We start from the raw sequence: 24,927 nt of genomic DNA, 5'->3' as shown, positions 1-24,927 counted from the left end.
GCTCACTCCATCTCCACGTAAGGAGAAGGAGAACATCCCTTACCTGCTCCGACAGCTTTGGCAGATCTAGTTACTGCTTTGCAGAGCTCAGATCTACGTGAACAGCCTCACGCAAGCTGCAAGGCTTTATTTGCAGAAGAATATTATATAGATCTTAAGGGCAACATGAATTAGTTACTTCTCCTGAGTGGCTGCAACTGGTAACCAGAGATGCCCTCGCACACAGCGGGGAAGAGTAACTACCCCTTGCCTGAACGTCACCTTCCGGCAGCAAGGTTTTCCGCCTGGCACAGTGCATTTTATTTCAAATCGCTGACTGCACATGCCAGGAGCAAGGAAAAGCAACGGCATTTGTCTGGCGATCAGGCACCCGTCACGCCCCCCCATCAAATAGGAGGACGATTCCAGCAGGTGCAGAGGATTTTTTGTGTCCCCATCCTGGCTCCAGGTCTCAAATATCATCCTCCTCCTCCTCCCCCCTCAAAGGCTCTATGAAATTCTTGTGTGGCTCTTGTACCCAGGAGGGGATTTAAACCCTATTTTTAAGTGTGCAGAGCTGGCAGCCTGGGGCACAGGAACAAGCTTCCCAAGCAAGCGCTTGTGTCTCCTGCTGCTTCCCAGCACGAGACCAAAGAGCAGGACAAAATGGCAGGAACCTCACAGAGATGGCATTGCCTGGGCCATCATTTGAAACGCCTCTGTTCAAGACTTTGTGGCGGGGGGAAACGAGGATAACCTCTTTGTGAGGAAGAAAGAGGTTATGAAGTACGTCGCAGGAGACAGAGCCAGCCGACACGGGCTGCAGAGGGACAGGCGGCTGTCCCACTAAAAGATGTATCCTGACATAGAAAAGGCTAACCCTAGATAAGCAGGACACGGGGAGAGAGAAATTTGTCCCGACAAAGTGGCCAAGGGGAGCCCACAAGTTGTCACAGCTACCTGAAACCTTGCTCTGTTCTCGGTTATCTCAGACTCTTGCTGAAGCGCCGCTCAGGCGCTGGGGCAGAGGGAAGTACCGTCATCCCCTCCCATCAAAGAAACAATTGACTGCGCTATGGAGCAGTAGCTGCAGATGTGCTAAAAGCTCGACCACTCCTGGGGGCAGGAACCCGGCTCCTTCCCCTGCTCTTCTGATGAAGACTGAGTCGTCCTGCAGCAGGGCTGGAGCTCGAGCTCCCAACTATCTCTTCCGTTTACCGGCACAGTCTCTTATTTGCTCTCATCAGCTTATTTTCTTTGCAAAAGAAAGAAATCTCGCTTGAGATTCCCAGAGTCGGTGACAGCCCATTCTTCTCCTTCCCTGCTCTCTGGGCACACTGACAAGGTGCAAAGGCCAGCAGCAGTCCCCTCCGCCTGCTCTCCAGCCCAGGACCCCTCCCCATCTCCTCCCAGCCTCTCTGTTTACACTCCCACACATTCCCTAATTAATTGATTTCTTCTAATTTGAATAGTCTTCCTGCTAACATATAGAAAATTGTAGCGGGGGGCGGGGGATAAATCCCAATGCATCATATTTTAGGAGGCATAAGCTGTATACATGTGCCAGGAGCCCTAACCTCTAATCCAGTAGGAGGTTTGCAAAGCACGGACCACACCACACGTGGAGGATGGACCTGGCACCCAGTGCTGGGTTTCCAACCCACAAGCTCCCTGGCTTCAGGGCTCCTACTTCATGGTCTCATGGTGGGGGATGCAGGAAAAGCGTGGCACCGCCCACACTCCGGGCACACCGAAGCGAGCCCCCGGTGCGGCGTTCGCATGGAGTGAGTGCCACGGGTGATGGGGAACGTGTCAGGGCAGCAGAGTGGGGGCTGGCGTACGCAGCCTGCCTGCTGGGAAGCCGTGAGGGCTCATCCTCCCACCCGGCTGAAGCCACGGGTGCTGCTGGCTCAGGCCTGATCCTGCCACTGCCTTTTAGCAAGCAGAACCCCGTGCTTCCATAGGATCAGCCAACTGAAGGGAGAGGAGCGAGCGACCAGGCAGGGCCCAGCACAAGGCTGAGGTGTGAGCATCCTGCACGCAGCCCCAGCAGCAAAGGCTCCGGCGCTGTCTAAGCCAAAAAAACGGCTGCTGCATCATAAGGATGGCAAAGAGGGAGCATTATCATAGATGCTCCCCTCGACACTCATGCTGGGGAGATGCCGCCACCACCACCACATTAGAGGAACGGTGAGGGATCAGGTCGTGAGACCCCTCCCCAGGCAGAGTCAGCTTTCCAGCCACGCAGATGGCTTTCCCACCACCACCCCACCAGCACCTCGCCTGCACCCCTCGTGCTCCATCTGCCCTGCAGGGGTGCCCGCTGTCACCAGTGAGCTCTCCATAGATGCATCCATCACCCAGCAACACCACCCCAGAGCCTCGCTCCTCCCGCAGGGAGCCTCTGGAGAGGTTTCCAGCAGAGGCCCTGGGGATGCAGGCTGGAGCCTCAGGGAGAAGGTGAATGGCAAGATGACAGAGTCTACCAACTACACTAAGTTATTGAGAGGGTGGAAACAAAACTGATGCTGAAGAGTCACACTACAAGCTGTTGGAAGTCAGAAGAATATTCTGGAAAAACGCGGCTGCTGGCTTTCTCACCCCCCCTCCCTGAGCACCCTGCCCAGGAGGGGACCATCCATAGCGGCTCCTGGCTGGAGCACGGCTGTCCCTGCCTGTGTGCAGGATGCCAAGTAGAGAGGCAAGGCAGCACGTGTGCCCAGGCTGCCAACAGTGCACCCCATCTGGTGCTCTACACGACACAGGAGAGCTTTCCAAAAGGACCTCCAAGGGTGGGCCTCAATACTGGAACCATCCTAGCCCAGCTCAAAGCAGCAGGTGAAACCCCTGGGAGAAGACCAGGCTCTTTCCCTAGCCTGCCATGCACGTCAGCTGAGTACCATCCTCTGCCGAGAGCATGGCACAGGAGGCTGCAAGGCACCGTGTCCTGCAGAAGGGTACCTGAATGCTCAGCACCCTCCTCTCCAGCAAGGAAAGGCACCGTTCTCATCCCAGAGGATGCACCGGCTGCCGTTGGACTTTTGACATCACCACGCTGGCCAGCACTCTCAGGTCCATCGGAAAGCACTGGAGATGATGAGGGGAACTCATTAGCGCCAGGAGGGAGAAGCAGAAGGCATGAAATCGGGCAGTGACATCTAACAGGGAGGCTTTGTGCATTCTGATTTGAACGGGTGGCTGCCACCAGACCTGCCTCCTCCGCAATTAGACCTGTAACATGAGAGCTGGTAAACAGCCCCGCTGTCAGCTATGCCCTTTGGCCAGGGAAGGAGCTTTATCCACCATCAGCTCTGCTTGGTTGAAAATAATTCAGGCTTGTTATGATGGCTCTTCCCTGCCCTAAAAAGCTGTGGCCAAAGTCTCAGTGAGGGTCTAGATACTGGAGTGGTATCAGCTGCTCAAGAGAGACAGAAGTAAGCTGCCTTGGGGCAGGGGGGCACAGGTCAGAGGTCCCATGCTGGTCACTTTGGACAGCCGGAGGGGGACCAGTCCAAGGAGGTTTATTGCCAAGCAAAGGCACCTGATCTTAGCTCACAGTCTGGTGTCACGAGGGAAAAGGAGCTGCTACAAGCCCAGCATCTCCCAGCCTCTCGGAGCTTCTGCAGGGAGCCCAGAGCAGGCTGTCTCCACGACTGCACCGCATAAATCCATTAGGGTCCCCAGCAGAGAGGTGTTGTGTCCGTGCTGTTTGGGGGGTGACAAGAGGAGCCCCAGACATGTGGCTCAGGCCCCACAGAGCGGGATCGTGCTGCCTGCCATTCCTGGGGGGCTCCCTGGGGAAACAGGTCCCTTTTAGGGGCCAGCGTGCTTCAGCTAATGGAGGTAACAGCAGATACAGCTCTGAGATCTGCAACCCGGCAGGGAAAACAGCAAGCTGCAAAACATATTCTTCTCCTGCTCCTTGCCTCGTGCCCACAGCCGCAGCATGCTGGGGGCAGTGGTGGCCATGGCCCCTTGGCAGCCACCAACCTTCTTCCAGCAGGACCCCGGGATGTCTCCCGCTGCAGTCTCTCGCTGTCCTTTCTAGCTGAACGCACTCGCACCGCCAGCGCTCCAGGCCAGTGACAGCACAGCCGTTACCACAGCTCTGCCGAGCGAGGGGAACGTCATCCCTGCCTCCCCCGGCCCCGCGCAGCAGCCATCCTCCCTCCCCCCGTCCTCCCCCTGCCACGGCGGGGCAGGCTGAGCAGCCAGCAGCCCCGGGAAGGCGGCAGCCTGCCGAAGCGCCGAGGAGAGCAAATGGATGCAAAATGAAGGCGTGCGTGTTCTGCCAGGTGTGCTGCTCCTGCTCGCGGCACCCACACTTTGCCAGCAGTCCCACGGAATGGGTTTTTTTTCCCCCACTCCTAATAAGAGGGGCTGCCACTTGGCACTCTCTTTGAGCCCAACTTGCCCACACCGAGTCCTCGGCTGTCTGGAAGGGGCTGCAGCCCAAACGTGGCCCGGCAGCCTCGGCATCCCTCCTGCTGCTTCGCTGCCAGCAGCCCTTTGCAGAGAACAGCGTAGTCCCCAGGAGGGATGGGGGCTGCAGGAGACACGTGCTCTCAGCGGTGGTGGCTGGGGCCCTGCACAAGCCAAGGGTGAGCAGGACCAGAGGAACCCTGGGAGCACAGAGCCCAGGCCAAGTTGCATGGTTGACCCAAACACCTCTGCCCACCATCTCGTATTTCTACCCATCACTTCGGTGAACAAGTCCACAAGCGTTTTGAGAGGAATCCCTGCTGGCACCCGGGTGCCAATTGCATCCATTCCTGCTCCGTAAGATGTCGGAGCTGAGATGAGGCTCCAGTGATGGCCCTTGTAGGGCAAAGCCAAGCCCTGGCAAACACAAGGGTGTGCCCTCTCATCCCATCACCAGCACGCCACAGGAAGGAGCAAGGTGTCCAGCCAAGGTTGACTCTGGGTGGAATCTGCCTTTGCAGTGAAGATCTGCTCAAATGCTAAACAAGGTGACTCCTCACTTCCCTCAATTTTGCAAGAATCTCCCCTCCCGAGGCCCCTAACTTACCATCCCCGGCACAACTGCCACGTCTCATGTATGTGGGCTGTCCCTAAGGAAGAAGCGGCCAACCTGCTGCCAGCAGTGCACCAGAGAGGGGATGCCATTCCCCCACCCTGATGTATCCATAATTCTCTTGACAAGGTTTCCGAAGACAGGCAATAACTTTCTCTGAAGAAAGCAGATGCACTTGGGTTTCTCCTCCCCAGCCTCCCTGGTGGAAGGCAGCCCCGACAGCTGCCGCATCCCCGAGGCTCAGCATCTCCGAGGAGCAGTGATCAAAGCCACCCCTCTCCCATCACGGTAGGCTCCGGATGTCAGCTCCATGACACCCCGCCTACCCATCCTGCCGGAGAGACTCCGTGCATTCATCAGGCATCTCCAGAGAGGCACACAGCAATCTGGAAGGCCCAGAGATGCCAGACCGCTAATGTGCTAGGGAAAAGACGTCAGTGAATATTACAAACACCCCAGAGGACAAGGCAGGCCAAGGGAGGAAAGACCTGGAAGGAATCAGACAAAAAAAAAAGAGGGCGAGAGCAGGCACGTGGGAAATTCACAGAGGAATGGTGCTGCCTTCTTTCTTATTTCAAAAAGGGGGATATTGCTGGGGCAAATTTAACTGCACTGCAAACAGGTAAAGAGGATCTCGCATTCCTCTTCTCCTGCCCAACACCGCAGTGTTAGGTGCTGCCACCCGTGACCTGCGGGAGACCAAAAACGCAAGGCACAAGTCCTGGCTCGTGCTCTGCTCCTCCAAGACAGACACAGCCAGCAGGGACCGAAACGGTTGCGATCCGTCTTCACGGTGGCAGGGCTCATACTGCAGCGGGAGCGTCACCTCCCCGGGGCAGCATCGCCCCACCATCAGGCTGTCACTCACGCCGGGGACAGCCCCTGGGCACGCAAAAGCGCAGGCAGGTCACAAACCAGATTGTAGCATTTTGGCATGGTGGTGGCGGGGGGCGGGGGGAGGCTGAGCATCCTGGTAGCCTGAAGCCCTCTGCTCGCCCAGCCTTCCCTTCCCTCCGAGCCCTCCGGCAGCAGAGCCCGGCTCAGCAGCAGGTGCAGGGGAAGCGGAGCCAGCCCGGAGCTGCCGGCCGCCCAGCAGGTCCACGCAGCATGGCCACAACAGCCTGCTCTCACTGTGCCGAAGCCAGAGCAGCATCTAGGTCAGGCTCGGAAGAGAACAACAAAGCAGCCGAGCAGCCCTCAGCTGGGACCGGGGGACGCTGACACAGTAACCGTACGGCAACAGCTCAGCATGGCCCCGCTCCTTCTCTGTGTCACGGGAGAGCTCCCTATGGAAAAAGGGAGCAAAAACAATAAAAGGAGCAACTTTCAGTGAAAAGCACCTGAATCTGACGCCTCCCCAGGAACAGAGGCAGCTGCCTGCTCCCTGCTGGCTTTCAGACCTGCCGGCTGGCAAAGAGCAGCGTGGGCCCAGCCCACAGCATCCGCACCCTCCCGCCTCCCTGCAGCCGCTGGTCACAGCTGGAGAGATCCAGAGAGGCACAAGTCATGCTGGATAAACACAGCGATGATCCTCTTCAGCTACCTGGTACCCAGAGCCCTGCAAAATTGCGGGGGTGTTTGCCCAGGCCACCACATAATAAACAACAGAAGGGGGGTACAGAAGGGTCTTCCAGGAATGTGAATCCTCTCCATGAAAATCATAAGAGTGTGATGGGCACAGTCTCACCAGAGACTTCACTGGCTACAACTGCCACGCGTGATGACTTCCACTGTGGGTGACTGGGAGAGGCTTCGATCCTGTGACTTAGGAAATAACCAGCTCCTTACACTGTTCCTAACCCCAGCACTTATCACTGACTGACTCAGAGTGGAGTCAAACCCCAACTTTAATCAGCATTCCAGTGTTATTAATAGAGCCATGCACAAAACCTGTCAGGCAGAAGAGCCCAGGCCAGCAGAAGCATCATTTACCTGCCAGCATCACCTTTGACAAAGCAGCTCTACCCACCTGCCTCCCACCAGCCCAGCCCCCAGCAAAGCCCACCTTTCCTTCCATTTGTACCAGAAACACCCCACAGCCCTCCCATGAAAGGACAGAGACAGGAGGGCTCCGAGCTGCTCAGCCTCTGAGCTTTTTCTGATCTCACCCCACATTTCTTCCCCCCGGGCAGGGACCGTGCTGCTACCCCCAGCCAGCAGCTCCGAGCCCCACCGCACTCCACAGCCGCATCTTCAGATGACACCACCGAGATGGCAAAGCCTGCGGAGACGGGAGAAGCTGGGCAGGCTGGGGGAGGGGAGCCGAAGCATCCTAGAGGGCATCTTTGCCTCCTCCCAGGCGGCGGGAGGCTAAATCCAGAGCGGCATGGCGAGGACGAGTTGCCTCTCGGCACAGCCCCACCTCGCCCGGGTACCCCCCACCCTGGCACTGCCCACCCTTCCCGGGCAAGTGTGCGCTTCATTGTTGGTGCAAACAAAGGAGGGGTTTGTGTCTGCCGAGGAGAAAGGAAATCAGAGGCAAAAATCATCCAGCAGCCCTGGATATATGCAGATTACACTGCAGAAGGTTGCATTAATGTAGCATTTTCCAGACATCAGTTAATCCCCCTGGCCGTGTGCTGTCTCTGTTTCCCTGGCAGAGGTGGGCTGTCCCACCTGAGGCCACAAAGGCAACCGGTGCCCACAGAAAAATCTGACATCCCTGACCTGACACCTCCCGTGGGGCCAGGCAAGCTGCTGGGTGCGAAACGCAAGCCATGTGCCCACCAGCACGCCCGTGGGCATCGCTTTGGCAAGGAACTCGGTCTATTCTTATCGAGGAAAAATGAGGACGCTGGGATTCCCGTTAGCTGTCTGGGGAGCGAGCTACGGATCGACAGGCTGTCAGTCTCGGAGCGGATGTCTGGCTACAGGGCGAGTGGAAGGGAGAAGCGCTCTCCTGCTGTTTGCCCTTCAGGGATGCATCCTCTGCTGCCCTGCCCCCATCACCTCCGAGATGGCCCAAGGGGTGGGTTTTGCTGGGCTGCCTGCCCTGGCGCTCACTGGGGTGCCCTGCTCGGTCTCCGTGATGAACCCCAGGTCACGCAGAGGCTGCTCGGGGCTCTTCCCAGCAGCAGTGCGATGCTGGCAGGCCTCAGTTTGCCGTGGCCATTCCCTGGATCCCAGGTTTCGGCAATCAACGACCTTGCTCCTCTTGCCCTGCAGCTGCTTAGGAGGACCTCAAGCACCAGCAGCAGCACGGGGGCTGGATCAATCCACGTTTAGAAAGGCATCACCGGGCCATCCGCCCTCCAAAGGCTTTTCCCAACAATTCCCAGCACCTGGCCAGAGCCCGGGTGCCCTCGCTTCCCCGCCTGATGGAGACACCGGTAAGGTCGGTGGCAGCCAGGACCAGCCCCGCAGGCTCTCGCTGCCCGGCGCTGCAGCGCGGCGACCCAGAGGACGCCCGTCGAAGACACAACTCCTCCCTTCTGCTCCCATTTCTGCCACATCATTTTCCCTCCCCGGGCTGCCCCGGGCGCCACCGGCGGCTCCACCTCCCGCACCGCGCACCGGACACTCCCGGGGGGGGCCGGGGTGAGGCCGGGGGCGGTGGTGGGGGGATGCCGCCACGCCGCACTCCCCGGGCCCGGCACCGCCGAGCAGGTGCCCCCCCCCCTCCCCCGCCAAGAACCGCATCCCCCACACCCCCGCGGGCAGCATCCCCACGCCGCCGTGGGTGGGCCGGCCGGGCGGGCGGCCCGCTCACCTTTTCCACGTTCTCCACCGTGAAGTCGAGGCCCTGCGGCGGCGGCGCCTCCGCCCTCCGCTCCATGGCTGCGGCGGCGCTTCAGGAGGCGGCGGCGGCGGCGGCAGCGGGCGGGCGACAGCGGCGGCGCACGGGCAGCCGCATCGCGGCGGGACCCGCCTCCCCGCCCCGACGAGGGCGGCGGCGGGGCGGCTCGGCTCGGTACGGCGCGGCGGGCAGCGGCGGTGGGGCCGGGACGCGCCCCCAGGGACGCCCCGAGCGGCGGCACCGCCGCCCCGCTCCGCTCCGGCACCGCCTCGTCCCGCCGCCCCGCAGGCGCGGCCGGACAGCCCGGGACCTGCCGCCGCGCCGCACGCCGGGAGACGTAGTCCCGGGCCCAAGCGCGTCCCCTGCCGGCCGCCGGGCACCCAGCGTCCCGCCGGCTCCCCACGCGTGGCGCCGCTCAGCACCGCCTCCCGCCGCCGGCACCCGGGTGGCAAACACGCCGGTCACCCCCGTCCCTCCGTGTACCCCCCCTCCTCATCACGGGGACACGCGGGGGTTGGACACGCAGCCCATCGCTTTATTGCTACAGGTAAAAGGCGACTGTACAAAAATAGAGTTTATCCCTCAAATTTTACAAATAATAGAAAAAAAGGGGGCTGGGGGCACGGGGCACCGGGCGCTGCCCAGGGCTTCACAGCAGCGCTGGGGTTAAATTACACCCGGCCCCCGGGTGCCCAAAGTCATAAATAGGAGCTGCCGCTCGAGAACAATAAATAAATAATTTAGAGTAATAAATAGTTTAGTGCCGCAGCACCGCAGGGGCAGCAGGGGGACCCTGCCACCCCCCTGGGATCCGGGCAGGGGTCCCGGCAGGTACCTGTGCCCCACTGCCCTGCGGAGCACCGGGGGGTGCTGCCAGCCCGGGTGCAGGTCCCCCACACTGCGCTGGCACGGTTTTGGCCCTCCTGCACCCCTGTCATCAGGGGACACCCCCTCCTTGCAGCGCAGCTCTGGCCGCTACCACCCCCAGGGTGCCCGAAGGGACAGGGAGGCTTTGCCCCCTTTCTGTCCCCCTCTGAAGCTCGGGCGACGCTTGGCCCCAGCTCCCCCAAAGCAGGGGTGCGGGAGCACCAGTCCAGGCAGGGCACAGGCAAGCCGGGTGCTGCTGGGGGGCACCAGGCTGGCAGGCCCCTGCGAGCAGCGGGGATGCTCCTCTCCCAGGGCTGAGCCGGGGTGCACCCGGCCGGGACCCTGCGTAGCCGGTGGCAACCAGCTGCTTGGCACTGAGCGGGAGGGGGCTCGGTTGCCCACGCCCCCATCACGGCTCCATCTCGCCTCGGTCCCTCGTGGCCATGTAAAACCGGGGGCACGCGGCTCTGCCAGACCCTTCCTCTGAGCATCGGTGCTGCTGTGCACCACGAGCCGGGGTCTGCCGGCATGTGACGAGCCGGGGCCGAGCCGGCAGCCCCCTCCTCAGCCGATGCAGCTGCACTCAGCCGCTGAGAGCTTCTCCACTGTCTGCCACGTGTTCTGCACGTCCATGAAGGAGACGGCCTCGTAGCGGGTGGGCCGGCAGCAGGGGTGGCTGAGGACCCGCTCCTGCGGCCCTGGGGTTATGAGCTGCTGCCGCAGCAGGCTGCCCAACGTCAGGTCGTAGTTGCTGCGCGCCCGGTGGCAGGACCCGCTGCAGTACTTGAAGAGCACAATCTCATCCGAGTTGAAGCCCAGGCCCAGGTCGCGCACCTTCACCATCAGATTGCGGATGTGGCAGTTGCGCCCGCGGGTCCCCCGCGAGGGTTTCCGTGTCCCCTTCTTGGCTTTGCCGGTGCCTGGCGGTGAGCGCTCAGCACGCAGCAGCAGGTCCTCTGCCAGCTCCATGGTGCCCGGGCCACCCGTCGTTGCATTGTCCCCTGCACCCAGAGGGGACAGCACCATCAGACCCCATTCCACACCTGCCACCCTCCTGGAGCCTGCCGAGCCTTCCTGTCCCCCCACCGTGACCTGCAGACTCCTCCTGACCACCCACCACAGCACTGGCCAGGTGCTCGCAGGGCAGCAGGGTGGGTGGGCACCCACCCAAGCAGCTCCTCATCCCCAGGGCTCTGCCACCATCCCCAGCATGAAGCACGGAGCCCCGCTGCCCTTCCACGATGTGCAGAGGAAGCCCCACAGAGGCTGGGGCTCACCACAGAGGCTGGGGCTCACCACAGAGGCTCCCAACCCACCCATGCCCCACGGTCAGGACCACCATGCCCAGGCTGGGGGTCCTGCCCCAACACGCACCGTACAGCTGGCTCCAGGCAGCGGCGAGCGGTACCTCCACGTCGTCCTCCTCAGCCGGGCTGGCGGTGGCCATGCCCCGCGGTGTGGGGGCCGCGTCCAGCGTCTCGTTGCAGTGTGGCGTTCGCAGGGTGCCTGCGGCCAGCCCGGCCAGCAGCGAGAGGATGGCGAGGAGCCCCCACAGCATCCCTTCCTGCGACAAAGCACAGCACAGCAGGGTGAGCCCCGGCGAGGGTCCCCACCAGGGAGGAGACCCCACGAGCTAGGGATGGGGACAGGGAGTGTGGTCCCGGCCCCTGCAGCCAGCCAGGCCTGGGCTCACCTTGAGCTGCGGGTGTGTGGTGGGTCCTGCAGGTCTTGGCTCTGGTGGCCCCGCTCGCTGCTCCATGCTGGCTGAAAGTGCAGAGGAGGGGGTCAGCACCCACGCAGAGGGGATGGGGTGGACATCAAGCTGGCCAGATGGGAGCTGGCACACCTCCCCCCTGTCCCTGCCAAGCATGCCATCCCCTCCCTCACCCCCCCAGCACCCCACAACTCCTCCTGCACCCCATGCATGCCCCTCCCCATCCTCTCCCCACACAGACAGGCATCCTTGCCACCCCGCACACCCCTTCCTGGAGATTTGGCAGCTGGGGCGGCCCAGCCTTCGTCCAGCACCTCTCCTCAGGGGGATGCAGCCGCCTCCTTGTGCGAGCAGCCCGGGATGCCAGGCTGGGCCGTGAGGCAGCGGCTGGGGCTGGGAGTGCCGCGGGGGGGGCTCCTTTCCCATGGCCCTTCCCTGGGAATGTTTTTCTTGCTCGCGGTGGGAGCCTGACCTTGGAAACTCCAAATCCATTAGCGCAGGGTCCCTGGGTGCAGCCACCCCCCGTCCCTGCGCTGGCTCCCCGGCCCATTGCCTGCAGGGAGGTGGGACATGCAGCCCCAGAGCAGCCCGGGTGAGTGGGGCCGTGAGGGGCAGGACGGGCAGGCAGGTCCCATGGGGACATGGCGGGGCAAGGGGCACCACGTTGGGCTCACTGTAGCCATTTACCCCAACACCAGTGCCCAGCATCCACTGTCTCAACACACACAGGGGAATTTGGTCCCTGCCATGCCTGGTCCCAGCACAGCAGCAACTACAGCCTCAGGGGAGTGATGTCCCCTGGGAGGTGCAGGGGCAACTCTGCAGCCACATGTTGCACCTCCTTCCCCAGGTCCCCTGGGGTGCAGGGAGGGCCCTGTCCCCCAGTGTCCCAAGCCAAGATTCCCCCAGAGGTGGTTCCCAAGGGGGCTTTAACCCTCTTTGTCCTGTCTGCTGCATCCCCTGTCTCTTGGGATAGGACTGTCTCCTCGGAGCTTGATGGCATCCTGCAGCGGGGAGTCACCCTGTCCCCTCCATGGCTTTGCCCCAGCATATCTCAGGTGCTTCCATGGCAAAGCTGGGATGGGATATACTGAGGAGAGCGCCCCTGGACAAAAAAATGAAGGGCTGCGGCTGCACATTGGTGGGACAAGGAGACAAAATCAATTCCCCCAGTCTCCCCAGCATCTCAGGGTATGGTCCCCAAGTCACGATTGCCACATCTCATGCCACCCTGCACTGGCCGCACCATGGCAAGAGGTCGTGATGGGCACTGCCAGGCCTATATGCCTCCTCCGGAGGCCGTACACCGGGCAGGATGCCTCTCCGGTGCAGGCAGGGCTGGCACCGGCCCCCGTGGCCCCACCAGCCGCCGCAGCCTGGCCAAGCACAGCCCACGCAGCACGTCTCTCCCGTGGCGGCCCGTGGCCCCGCGCCAGCCGCTGCCGCCAGGTCATAGTTTTCCCAGGCCGGCACCCCCGGAGGGGCCAGGCGAGGGTCCCTGCGCCACGCTGGGAGGGGACGAGTCTTCTACCCGCCCCCCGTCCGGGTCCCCGCTCCCGCAGCCGGCCGCCCCGCCGCGGCCCCTGGGCCCCAGCATCCCGGCAGGACGGGACGGGACGGGACGGCGCAGCCGGTGCAGTTCAGGCTTCTCCCGTCCGGCGGCAGCACGGCCCCGAGCTCTGCGGCGGGAGCGCTGCCGGCGGGGCGCCGGGCGAGGGCAGCCTCCCTTCTTCCCCGGGCGGCCCCGATGCCGGCCCTGCCAGCGCCCCCACAGACACGGAGCCCCGTCCCCAGGCGCAGCTCCCCGGGCGCGCAGGACCGCAGCCCACGCTGCCCCCGCACCCCTGCGGGCAGGGGCAGCACCCGGCCCTGATCAGCCCCTGCTTTCCCCCGGCGCGGGCAGGGCTGAGACAAGCTCCTGAGCACCCCACGGGGTGCCAGACCTGCGCCCCCCACGGCAGAACCCCAGCTCCCGCATGGCGGGGGGAGGATCTGGCTGGCTGCCAGAGCCCACCTGGGCCATTAACAGGCACAGGAGCCCTTTCCAGGGTCAGGATCAGATCCATCCATGTGAGGACCTGCCTCACCCCCTCCCGCCACATATGTCCCCCACCCGGGGGCTGAGCAGCAGCGGGTCACCCCACACCCACTCGTGGAGACCCCCGCTGCCCGCACAGTGCACAGGGCGCCGGGGAGTGAGTGCCCCGTGGGCCGCATCAGGCCCCCGGGGGCGGCAGGAGCCACTCGTGAAGCGTATCCACGCGGGGCCAGCGGGTGCCCCAGCCCCGGGGTGAGGGTCTCAGCTCACGGAGTGGCCGCTTTGGGAAGCGGGCTATGCTCGCCACTGCTGGTCGTGCCAGCCCTGCAGCCGCAGCTCTTGCCCGGAGCGCGGGGGGATGCACGGAGACCCCCATGGGCACCTGCGGGTACCGGCGGAGCCGGCGGAGGCCCGGCATCCCACCGCGCTGGCCCCGGCAGGAGGAGCGACGGGCGGGGGGGTGGGTGTCAGAAATCAACCCCACGTGTGACGCGGGGCTGGCACCCGCCCCGCAAAGCCGTGGGAGGCCGGAGCGGGACACGTGGGGCACGCGGGCGACACCAAACCCGGCCCCAGCCCGGGGAGAGCAGAGCCGGGGGGCGCCGGGTAGTGCCGGCCTGGGCACGGCCGCCCCGGGGCTTTCCCCCGCTCACTGCCCGGGCAGCCGGGCACAGGCCCGCCCGACGTGCCCAAAGGGCCGGGGCGGGAGCCCAGGGAAGAGGCGGCTGCGACCGTCCCTGTGTCCCCCGGCACCCGCAGCGGGGTCTCGCCTCTCCCCGCCCGGGCAGGGAACCCCGGGCCCGCCGCGGCCCCGAGCGCTTCCCGCCGCCGGTCAGGGCTCGGCACCCCGGGAGTCGCCCGGCGGGGACCTGCCCGGGGGTGGCCCGAGCCCCCTCGCCGCCCCGCGGGTATCGCCGGGGGGCGGGCGGCGAAGCAGCCGTCCCCCCTCCGCGTCCCTCCCGCAGCCCCGGTACGAGCCCCCGCCGAGGCTCGGCGCCGCCGGCAGGCTGGGGCGGACGCTGCCGCCCGCCGCCCCGGTCCGCACTCACCGTGCCCGCGGCGGGGACCATCCCCCGGGCAGCCGCCGCCCCGCATCGCCTCCGCTCCCCGCCGCCCCCCGCCGCCCGCCGCGCCGGGGCGGGGCGCGGGCGGGGGCCGGCGCTGCCCCGCCGGCACCGGCACCGGTTCCCGCCGCTGCTCCCGCTGCGCCTCGGGGTGCGGGTCCCGGTCCCGGTGCGCCTCGGGGTGCAGTGCCGGCGAGCGGACGCGCAGTGCGGGGCAGCGGCGGCTCCATCCCGCTCCGCCGCCGCCGCCGGTGTCAAATTCCAGCCGCCGTCACCTGACCGGCGGGGCGGGCACCGGCACCGGGACCCCATCCGCAGCGAGACCCCGCATCGGCGCCGGGACCGCCCCGGGACCAGGACGGCACCGGGATCCCGCCAGCAGCAGGAGCCGCAGCCCGACCCGCATCAGCACCGGCTCCGCGCCGGGACCCGCACGGCCGGCGAGCTCCCGCGGAGATTCGTACCCCGCCGGGAACGGCACCGGGACCCCCGGCGGCACCCGACCCCCGCCACCACCACCTTCCCGCCGGCCGAGCCCCGGGCCGGCGGACACCCAGCCCGGACGGACGGACGCCCCCTGAGCGGGGCTCCCGCCCCGACAGCCCGGTCGCAGCGCTGGCAGGACGGAGGCACGGACACCCGCGGGGACTCAGCCCTTCCCGGAGCGCTCCGGCAGCAGAGCCCCACGGGGACCCCTTGCACACAGCGGGCCACCCGCTCCCGTGGGGACCCCGCGGGGACGGGTTTGGCGGGGCAGGGCGGGGGCCGTCCCGGCAGCGGCGGGGCTGGCCGGCGACCCACGCACCCCGAGCCACCGCGGGCCACCGGTGTGCCTGGCGTTCACGTCCGGCCTCGCCGGAGGAGGAGTCCGGCCTCCCTGCCCTGCCTCCCAGCCCGCCCGCGCCCCGCCGCCACGGCCCACGGGCGCCCCGCCGCCAGGTCCGCCGCGGCGGGGCCGCCCGCCGCCGGGCTCCTTACCTCCGCCGTCTCCCTGCCTCCCTCCGCCGGGGCCGTCGCAGGCCCCGGGGACATGGGGGCCGGCTGGCGAGCCGAGCCGAGCCCGTGTGAGTCCTTACGTCACCGCCCAGGGCCCTCCACGTCCATCCCGGGGCTCTCGAGTGCTCCTTGCAAACGTGCCAAATCCCAGGGCCGCCTCCGCTCGGCCCCGCTTCACACGTGCTCCCCTGGCCGGAGCCGGCCGCCGGGGCAAAGCCCAGGCCGGGCGAGCCCCCCCCGGGGTCAGCCCTCATGGCCCACCGGCCCCCCGGGCCCTGCCGGCGGCGGGGTCCGGAGGCGTCCGGGCGGGCTGCGCGCCCCGGGATGCCGCTCGCTGTGTCATCTGCCCCGGCAGCGCTCCGCCGCCTCGGCGCAACCTCCCCGGGCTTATATAACTCCCCGGTTGGAGCGGGGCCAGCGGCTCGATCACCGGCTGTGCCGCGGCCACACGCCGGCCCACAGGTCGCCCGTGGGATCTGCCCCAGCACCCGGGCCCCCTGCGTGGCGTTAACTGCTTCCCCACTGTACGGCAGCTCAGACCCCGCTGCAGGGCTGCGAGCCGCTGGCCACAGTGCGAGCCACCGGCCGCCTCGTCTTGTCTCATCTCGTCGGATTATCCAGCGCGAGGATGACAACTCCCGCGTCCCTCCTGCGGCATCACCTGCCGGGGAATGTGCTGACACAGGCGGCGTCGGCTAAGCTGTCGCCGCCACCGCTAGCAGGGATGGTGGAGGTGGCACGCAGCCCGGAGCTGCTGCCCCTGCCCTGGCGTGGCACGGCGTGGCCCTGGTCCCCCCCTGCTCCCAGCACCGGTGGCTTGGACAAGCCTGTGGCTTGGGGTGGCTTCACGCCTGCTAGTGGGACTGCCGTGGGGCTGCTCCCATCCATGATGCCCTCATGGGAGCTGGCAGAGGTGATGCCCTGGATGCCTTGGCCCAGCAGAAGCTTGGAGGCCCAGGAGCATCCCTGGGGGACAGAGGACAGGAAACAGGATCCTCTGCTTGGGAGAGCTGCAGACTAACGGGGCTGCCTGCTTGGAAAGTTTCCGTGCAAGAGGCATGTCCTGCCCCAGGTTGCCTGGCTGTCCCCACAGCCGTGCCCGTGCAGGGGGAGCTGCCCAGGAAGGGCTGCCAATGGAGGGGAGAGCTGCCTCCCCCATGGGCAGCCCTTGGGACTTGGAGACAGCCCCAGGTGCTGGCTTACCCCACTGGGATACCCCGTCCCCTCTCATATTCCCTGCGGGTTGAGCTGGTCCTCATGTCCCCAGGGTACAGCCGGGAGCTGCCGGGGGTGTGACACTGGTGGTGGGCAGGGGGCTGTGTGGGGTGTGGCACACGGGGATATCCAGGGGCCCCCATACAGGTGGGCTACAGTGTCCATGGTCCTGTGAAAAGGTGGCTGCCAAAAGCCTGGCCTCTGTCCTCTCCCAGGGGTGTCCCCCTTGTAGACGCTGCCCCAGACGCTGGCCCCCTCCACTGCCTCTGGCCCCTGTCCTGGGAGACGTGACCCCACTGGTGCCACCAGCCCAGGGACAGCAGCCAGGAGGAGGAGGAAGTGGGTGAAAAGCCTTCAGTGTCCTGCCAGCGACACCTCCTCCCTGTCCCCCCTGAGATCGCAGAGGCAGGAGGTGGCACATCCCAGTGCTGCACCTGAATCTGGGCACTGCTCTCTCCCCTTGGGCTCCCTGGGTGGACGGCAGGGTCCCTGGCCCCCTGGGTCTCCAGATGGGTGACCTGCTCCCTGGCTGCTGCTGGCAGCGGGTTTGGTGCCTCCCAAGGCACCGCCTGCATCAGCCTGTGCTCCTGCACCCCCAGGGCTGAGGGGTCCCTGTGTCCCTTGGCTGGTCTGGAAGGAGCCGTGCGGGGCCAGGGCTGGCTGTGATATCTATCCCTGAAGGTGCTACCCTTGCGTGAGGCGGGATGGGGGTGATGTGGTCCAGTCAGATGCCGGGACTGAACATGCCACAGCCGCTGCTGTGCCCATGTGAGGCCATGGCTGGGTGTGACAAAACACGTGCAGGGGAGAGCTGTGACACAGACAGACCGACCCATTGCATTGTGCCCATCTCATTGGTGATGTGGCTCCTTTGGGGCACCTGCTCCTCCACAAGCGTCCTTGTCTCTGCTGACCTCAGCCTCCCACGGGCTGTCCCCGTGTGCCCTGGTCCCAGGCTCTGTGTTCTCCCCCTCAGCTCTCCCAAGGCCAGGATGGGGCACTGGCCACCCCTGGGGCTGGCCCAGCCTGATGCCAGCGGTGGCTCTGCTCTTTAAGGGCCAGGAAGAGAGGACAGCAAGAAGGAGGGACTTGAGCAGCTCCAGCATCTCCTTTCTGGGAGGGATCCGTAACTTGCCCACACCGGGTAGGGCTGAGAAGTCACCTCTGCAGTGTCCCATTGGTGCTGGCAGGAGAACACCCCTCGTATTTGGGAGCTGGCAGGTCCGGCAGACCTGTCACCCACCTAGAAACAGCCACGCCGTTCTCCTGAGTGATGGGACTGTCCCAGGCTCGTCCCGTGGGTCCAGAAGCCCCGTGGCATCGCCAGGGTTTGCTGCAGGGGTTATTCTCCTCCCGCTGGGACACGGCAGGTGTCGGAGCCGGTCACAGCCTCAGCCCCCAGCTTCCTAAACCGCTTCCTTCCTGGACGCTGTGGTGAGAAGGTCACTTGGCTGGACACCTGCCTTCGCTGGGGCCGCACCCAGCCTGATTGCTGCTGTGACCCCTGGCTGGAAGCCACCCTCCTGGCAGGGACTCCTTGTGAGAGAAAGCAGAGTCACAGGCAGTCCATCCCGGCCAAGACAAGCTCCCACCCCTCTGCCCCCCCGACATGACATGCACCCACCCCCTGAGCCCCTCTCCCACCCCTCAGGTCACCAGCAAGGAGAAGCACAGCCCTCTCCTGTCCCCGGCACCAGGCTGGTGGCGTTGGCCAGCTGCAGCTCCCGGCAGCAGTGAAACCAGGCTGGGGAGAGCCCGAGCAGGGGAATCCCTCTGCCTCCCCTAAAAAAAGCCAAAGGCAGCAGAAGAAAGAGGCCAGCCAAGCTTGTTTGATAGCTTTATTGCTTCTGTGATATGACTGAATCGATGTGACATAAGCCGTCTTGGAGGAGCCTGCAAGACTCTTGCCCTCCCTGCCTAGAGGGGAAATTAAAAAAAAAAATATCGCAGAACCTAAAACTAATTTTAAAAACTCACGGAGTTCTTGCATCTCAGCTTGGTACAGTACCGGTGAGCGCACTGGCCTTTGGAGAGAGTCCCTGTGCGAGGAGCCGGTGCCCAGAAGGGCTGGGTAGTGGCCCAGGTCGCCTGCACCGAAGGACACGTCTCTAACACTGCATGTGATGCACCTTGTACCGATGGCACATGCCGTGCTGGTGCCGCTGGAGCTCACCATGACGGCCATCTGGAAGCCCTTGCCCATCCCTGGTGCTGCCCGTCCCCAGCCTGCCCATCCCTGTCTGATACAGACAGACAGACAGCCCTGTCCTGACACCTTCCCCCTCCCCCAGCAGTGCCCACACAGAGGGGTAGGGCCCCCCCACTGCTCCCTCCCAGGAAAAGGAAACGCTGGAAACGCAGAGATGCTGGGCTGAGGGATGCTGGGCCGCAGAGGATCCTGCTGCTGCCTCGAGCTCCCTGGCTGTGCTGCCTCCGTTTGGCACCTGTGAGCTTGAGGCCGCAGCATGGCCAGCCCTAACGGGGTGAGCTGGTGGAGGGAGCTCGACACCGGGGTGGTGGGCATTGGGGAGGGCTGTATGGCACGAATGCATGAGCAGCCCGTGCTCACGGTGTGGTCAGTGCAGCAGCAGCTCTCCGGCAGCCCATCTCCCCCGCAGCAGCACATGCTGGCTGCCCCGCAGCTCCCCAGACCTGCTCTCTGCACCAGCCAGAGCAAATCCCTGCTGCGGGAATGGGCTCCTCGACCTCCTTGCACTTCCCTGGCCTCTCTCTAGGCAGGTTCCCTGCCACCCGAATGGCCTTTCTGCACCGCAGCGCGTCAGAGGCACCAGGCAACCCCGCTCTATATTTAGGCTGTGGAGAATTCCCCTGGGCTCTCCCTTCTGAGCTGAAAAGGTGAGTCACTGTGAGGGAGAGGCCAAGACTCACATCCGTCCCACTGACCCTGCTCTGACCCGCGTGCACCGCTCCGAGCTGGCAGGACTGCAGCCTTTCGGAGGGCGGGAGGTGGCTGCAGGTGCAGGCAGGGAGGCAGCCAAAGGAACAGCATCCAGGAGCGAAACCCAGTGCTGCGCACTGCTCCCAGGGCGCACACCCCCAGCGCCCAGCCGTACTGCTGCTCCGTGGGTGGGCTTGCCCCACCAATGTCAAATGGGCCTTTGGCCCCCAAACAACCCCCCATCCTCTCTTTTCTTCTACTTGCAGGTTCTGACCCACCAGAGTCACCCTGGGCCATGCGCTCATCTCTTCAGCCTGGGCACTTCTGCCTGGAGACCCCAACAAAGTGGAGGGAAGGGCTTGGAGTCACGTTGCTGGTGTGCAGGGACAGCTTCCCATCAGGACCTGTCCCTGCCAGGGAAAGCAGAGCAGGGGCCACGCCCGCTACGTGGACCTGGAGCCAGTGAGCTGGAAGATAAAGGTGCCCCATAGCTTTGTAGTGCTCAATAAAACGGACTAAATCAAATTAATGGCATCACAAGTCTCCATGGGAGTGCCTCCCCTGGAGGGTGGAGAGGAGCCCAGCACAGACACCGAAGGCTCTTCACCCACCTCCTCCTCCTCCTGGCTGCAGTCACCCGCTTTCTGGCATCTCAGCTCGCTGTACCATATTGATGCCACCCATCACTTCACCACCACCCCAGAGCTCCCACAGCAGCTGGTTCAAGACCCAGTTCAAGCACCATGGCAGAGGGCGGGTGCCCACCCTTCCCCAGCCACAACTCGGCCAGGTCCAGCCCAGGCACCCCCAATGCCACCGTGGCAAGGGGTCTACGGACGATGGTCCCAGGTCCAGGCTGACACATAGGAACCGCAAAGAGAGTGTTGCCTGGAAAGAGCCAAGGAAATCCAGTCCCTCAGACTCCTTGAGCAGGAAAAGCAAATTGGGGTAGAATATTCAAATGCGTATCTGCCACAGCACGTGGCCAAAAACCAGCCAGAAACCTTACAGAGCATCCTGGTGGGAGGCACTGCCAGGGTAGGCATGTACTGAGGGGAAGCAGGGACCACCTAGCTGGGAGGCCAGAGGGACAGAGGAAGGGACATGGGAAGGGGAAAGGGAAGGGAGAGCCTCCCAGCACCTGTCTTCTGCGGCTTGGAAGAGGCGGGATCTTTGAGCAGCTCCCAGACTACGAGGCAAGTAGCAGCCATAACCAGAAGCTAGACAGGACTTGCCCCTAGGCGAGCTCCTTGGCTATGGGTGCACCAAGCAGGAGACGCTCCTGAGGGGCACGTCCCACACTGGTCTGTGGACAGCACCCAGCACCATCTCCCAAGAGCTGCCTCTGCCTGCAGCCTGGTCTCAAACTGTTCCATACAGTTTGCTCCTCTGCCCCACGCCTCCCGGGTCATTGCCTGCCCCTCCTGCACGTCTCCCCTGGGTGGGGGTGTCTCAGATGAGCGCAGACAGCATCCCTCTGGGATCCTCCCTCTGTGGGCGCAGACCATCCTGCTCCAGGCTAGCAGAGTGTCGGAGCTGATTTCCACCTGTAACCGTTCCCCTGGCAAACTCCCTTGGGCCCATGGTCTCCAGGTGGATGAGACCACTGTCCTTGCGCTCGGCCACGTTGCTCAGTTTATTCCAGCTCCTCTGAAATACGTATACAAATGAAATGTGCAAATACTGCATCTCGGGACCAAGACAGCAAAGGAAGGGAGGTGCTCCTGAGAGCAAGAGGAGCAGCAGTGCTAGAGCAGCACGGGAGGAGCCTGGAAATGAAGTGAGCAGGAGCCGAGCAGAGGGCGAGGGTTCCCAGCAGGCCCCCACCCGTGCCAGCAGGCTCTATCATCACTGAGGTCACATATCGCTTAAATGATCGAGTCTGGAACATAAAACAAACATCTTCGGCAGCCTGCCCTCAAACTGTAAAGCTTCAGATCTCTGCGCAAGATCTGACCTCCTTCCAAAGAATAAATTACTCCTCTCCCACACAAAAATAAAGTGAGATGCTGTCCAGAAATGGTGACACCAATCTGCACGGACTCCACGGGGGCCCTGCACAGCAGGCACAAACCAAGCGGCCTGAAAGCCTTGAGCACAACGAGGCTCCTCAGCGCCATGACCGGCAGGAAGGTGGGGAGGGTCTGCTGCAGGCAGAGAAAGCCATCAGCTCCCCGCTCCACCTTGGGGTCAGGGCAGAGGCAGAGCGGGGCAAACGGCTAAGGAAAATGCAGCCAAGTAAATGGCTGCTGCTGCTGCCTCTACGCGGGAAGCAAGGAAAAGTGCAGAAAAACAAACCCATGCTCATCTCCAACCAGAAGCTCCAAGTGGAGAAGGAGGGAAAGCCATTATTCTCCCTTCAAATTATAGCAGCACCAACGACACTGAAGTTTTGGACGGATTTGTTTTCCTGGGGAAAGGTCTGAGGCCGATGACAACGCAGGTGGGAGCATGGAGAGGCCGGGCTTTTCGCAGGGCTGTGCACAAGCAGACTTTGCCTTGCACCTTGGCATTTCTAGTATGATTCCAGCAGAGTTTCTTTTAAAAAATAATACTTTGTACATTCAGGCATTGCTGCCTTGGGGCAGCGTCACCTCCCATTTGGCACAAATTGTTTTATTCACAAACCTTTCTTCTCTCTCCTGAGTCTTTCCTGTGTAATTCAGGACACAGAAGATCCGCCTGCGATGCAGAGTTCAAGAACTGCCCCTTGGCCACCTCCTTCCAGCTCGAGGCCTGGAGGCAGCAGATACAACCCTCATGCAGACTGGCAATGCAAGAGGGTCTTCCCAGAGCACCTGGGCATCTCTGTGTGTCTTCGGTGAGGTGGGATTCTTGCAGGGGGCTGCCAGTGCCTGCTCCCAGAGCTGCAGCGTGTGTCTTCGTCTCCTCCCTTGGAGGCAGTGGCTGCAGCCACTCAGATCCCACTGGTTAGGTCAGTGATGACTCGGGCTTTGACCAGCTTCCGCAGGAACTCCTTCTCCCGCTGGATATTGTGTGTCCAGGACTGGAAGGAAATAGGAAAGACAGAAGGTCAGCAGCTATCCTGGTCAAGCATGCTCCCATCCCCCATGTTGTGACAGACCCCAGCTGGAGCAGGGCAGTGGCTTTTGCCAAGGAGACAGACCCCGCTGTAGACCAGAAGAACCCTTGCAGACCAAGGGCGTTCTCTTACCTAAGGCCAATGCAACCAGCGGGGTCAGACCCATGTACCTGAGGTAGGAGGTCTCCCCATGGGCTGGGTGAAGTGTTTTTGTCTTGGAGAGATCTGGGTAGCCCAGGTGCCTTCACCTTAGGCAGATGTAGCTGGCTACAGTGCCCTCTCAAGCCACCGCACACAAGAGTCCAACAGCCAGCGTTAATGGTGATGTGTGCCGGGGAACAGGGCTGGCAGGGAACATGGTGGCAGGACATGTTGTACCCACATACAGCCCCCTGCTAAGGGAGGTCTCTGGGGAACGCATGGGGATGCACGCAGCTGAAAAGCCCCAAGACCAAGCCCCACCAAGGCTGTCTCTTGCCTCTGCTAGCCCTACCAAGAGGAAATCACATGCTAAAGGTTACACAAATACAATGCAAAGGGTCAAATGGTCACATCTCCCAGCCAGGCGTTTCAGAGAAATGACTGCTATAGCTGGTGTCAGCCCACCCAGGCTTTAGCTGTAATCACAGCATCTGCCATCACCCCCCTGCGCTGGTACTATTAAAGCACTTAATGAAAGCAGTAAGTGGTTTGTCCCCTGGGGAGACCAAGGCAGAGCAGGGAAAAGCAACTTTCCCCAAAATCTCCCCAACACGACAAGAATCCCGGTAAACGGATCCAGGTCTCCAGCACAGTGCTCTGGCCAGCAGGTAATCTGAGCTCTAAATACAATCAGGACCCTGATAAAATCACTCTACAGGAGCCTCCCTGAAATGGCCTCAAACCAAGAAAGCGCCAGCTCAACGAGCCCTCTGAGGGCACCTTGTCATATGTATCTAAACCCAGTTTACCCACTGCAAAACCACGGGCATGTGCCCATAAAGCACGGGTTGTATCCATCACGCACAATGTGCATATGGATCCCCTGTCATCCGCTGCTTGTCCTGTCCCATCCCGTCCTGTCCAGGACGAGCAGCTCTCAGCCATGACTGCTGTGTGTCACTGACAGCCCTGGGCATGGTGTGCAGCCTGCTACCAAGAAGTCCAAGGGACTGACGGTCCCTCTTTAGATCTCCAGCATATTTTGGAAATTCCTCTCTTGCTGCTACTGTGCGTTTACAAGACACTTCCGTCCCCTCAGAGCACAGGAATGACAACAGTTAAAGCTGCTAAGGAAAGTTCAGGCAGGTCTTATCTTGTAACCTGTGTTCAGAAGAAGTCTTTGACTTCTGCGTCCATTGACACTGTTACCTGAGTGCTGCAAAGGGTGCACCAGCACAGGGAACAACAGGGCCACAGGTGGTAAACTGTGCTGGTGCTCTTTGGGACTCTGAAAACGCAGAAGACTCCATCTCTAAGCTGCAAAGCTGCTGTCCAGAAACAACTCAGTGCTTCGCTTCTGCTAGCATAAAAGCAGAAGCTGAAAACTGGCACTGGGAAGAAAGCTGACTCGTAAAAGGAAAAAAAACCCATGAACTTCAGCAAGCAGTAGTGGGAGCGATGGTGGTGCGGGGCAGAGGGAGCTGGGAGAGCAGGCCTGTGTGTGCCTGTCACTCGGAGCAGGAGAGCCAGGATCCCCCGAAGTGCTGGAAACAGTCCCACACGTGGCATGTCAGCTAGGGGGCCTGGGCTTGGCCCCCACCATGCAGCAGCATCTCTTCTGACAGCACAGCCCCTTGCTAGGAATGCACGGCACCGGCAGAGGCAGCCAAGTGTGTGTGTGTGCTCCTGCCAAGAGGCAGTGAGCAGCTGTCTGCTGGCACAGGGGCCACGCTGGGAACACTAGTCTCCATGCATCCACTTACATCTGGCTGGGCTTCTTGTTCAAAGCCTATCTGGAGCGCCAGGGAGCCTGATGTGCCTGATACATCATAGCACAAGCTGATCCCTCCTTCACATCCTTCAGCCTCATCAAACATAAAAGAAGCCAACTGGTTTCACCCATGACAACCTGCTTGCGTCCCTTGGTACAGAAGGTAACTGGGGAAGCAGCCACTTCTAGGCGAACTCACACCACCTAAAACGTCACCTCAGGCCACATGCAAGGGCCTTATCTGGTCCAAGGGGAAATCTGCTTGTGTGCAAGATACAAGTGGAGCAGGAATTTAAGTACAGGAGGTGGATAATAAAACTTTGGGCGATACAATTGCATTCTCTCACATTACGGCTAGGTCTGGCTCCAGCACTGACTGCAAGGCTGCTGGCAAGACCCATAAACCTCTGGCTGTTCTGCATCCAGGCT

At 62.8% G+C, this 24,927-nt stretch overlaps 3 protein-coding genes across 12 annotated transcripts in view; all 3 read right to left on the bottom strand.

Annotated features, from left to right (window-relative positions):
- IPO13 (importin 13) overlaps positions 1–8,883 on the bottom strand; it is a 32,255-nt gene extending 23,372 nt beyond the window's left edge. For all 4 annotated transcript variants that reach the window (XR_008468094.1, XM_054212172.1, XM_054212173.1 and 1 more), the window contains exon 1: positions 8,724–8,883. Coding sequence is in view for 3 of the 4 variants with exons in the window: in XM_054212172.1 (XP_054068147.1) it covers positions 8,724–8,789 (66 nt within the window). In the remaining variant the exon portion in view is untranslated. The remainder of the gene's footprint in view (positions 1–8,723) is intronic.
- Positions 8,884–9,310: 427 nt separating this feature from the next.
- ARTN (artemin) lies at positions 9,311–15,736 on the bottom strand. Of its 3 annotated transcripts, none has more exons than XM_054212178.1 (4): positions 15,412–15,736; positions 11,311–11,381; positions 10,992–11,181; positions 9,311–10,618 (listed from the first exon to the last, which is right to left on the bottom strand). In XM_054212178.1, the coding sequence occupies exons 2-4, from the start codon at positions 11,374–11,376 to the stop codon at positions 10,182–10,184; spliced, it is 693 nt and encodes a 230-aa protein (XP_054068153.1). In that variant the 5' UTR covers positions 11,377–11,381; positions 15,412–15,736; the 3' UTR covers positions 9,311–10,181. The 3 variants fall into 3 exon arrangements, with proteins under 3 accessions (XP_054068153.1, XP_054068152.1, XP_054068151.1); XM_054212177.1 differs by lacking the exon at positions 15,412–15,736 and adding an exon at positions 14,419–14,476; XM_054212176.1 differs by lacking the exon at positions 15,412–15,736 and having other exon boundaries at positions 11,311–11,488.
- A 2,732-nt stretch (positions 15,737–18,468) lies between these two features.
- The window catches only part of ST3GAL3 (ST3 beta-galactoside alpha-2,3-sialyltransferase 3), a 188,454-nt gene continuing 181,995 nt past the window's right edge, over positions 18,469–24,927 (bottom strand). For all 5 annotated transcript variants that reach the window (XM_054211301.1, XM_054211303.1, XM_054211302.1 and 2 more), the window contains one exon: positions 18,469–22,550. In XM_054211301.1, coding sequence (XP_054067276.1) covers positions 22,461–22,550 — 90 coding nt within the window. In that variant the 3' untranslated portion in view covers positions 18,469–22,460. The remainder of the gene's footprint in view (positions 22,551–24,927) is intronic.

This window comes from Rissa tridactyla, chromosome 8 (genome assembly GCF_028500815.1).
Source record: "Rissa tridactyla isolate bRisTri1 chromosome 8, bRisTri1.patW.cur.20221130, whole genome shotgun sequence".
NCBI lineage: Eukaryota > Metazoa > Chordata > Aves > Charadriiformes > Laridae > Rissa > Rissa tridactyla.
The sequence above is the reverse complement of the archived record's forward strand: the minus strand, read 5'-3'. Positions and strand labels throughout refer to the sequence as shown.

What these genes read in the sequence shown, in the direction of transcription:
- ARTN (XM_054212176.1), bottom strand. Translation starts at nt 11,487, where the DNA reads ATGCTTGGCAGGGACAGGGGGGAGGTGTGCCAGCTCCCATCTGGCCAG. An exon ending in CCACACACCCGCAGCTCAAG is followed by an intron (nt 11,182 to 11,310) that starts GTGAGCCCAGGC and finishes GCTTTGTCGCAG; the next exon opens with GAAGGGATGCTGTGGGGGCT. An exon ending in TGCCTGGAGCCAGCTGTACG is followed by an intron (nt 10,619 to 10,991) that starts GTGCGTGTTGGG and finishes CTCTGGGTGCAG; the next exon opens with GGGACAATGCAACGACGGGT.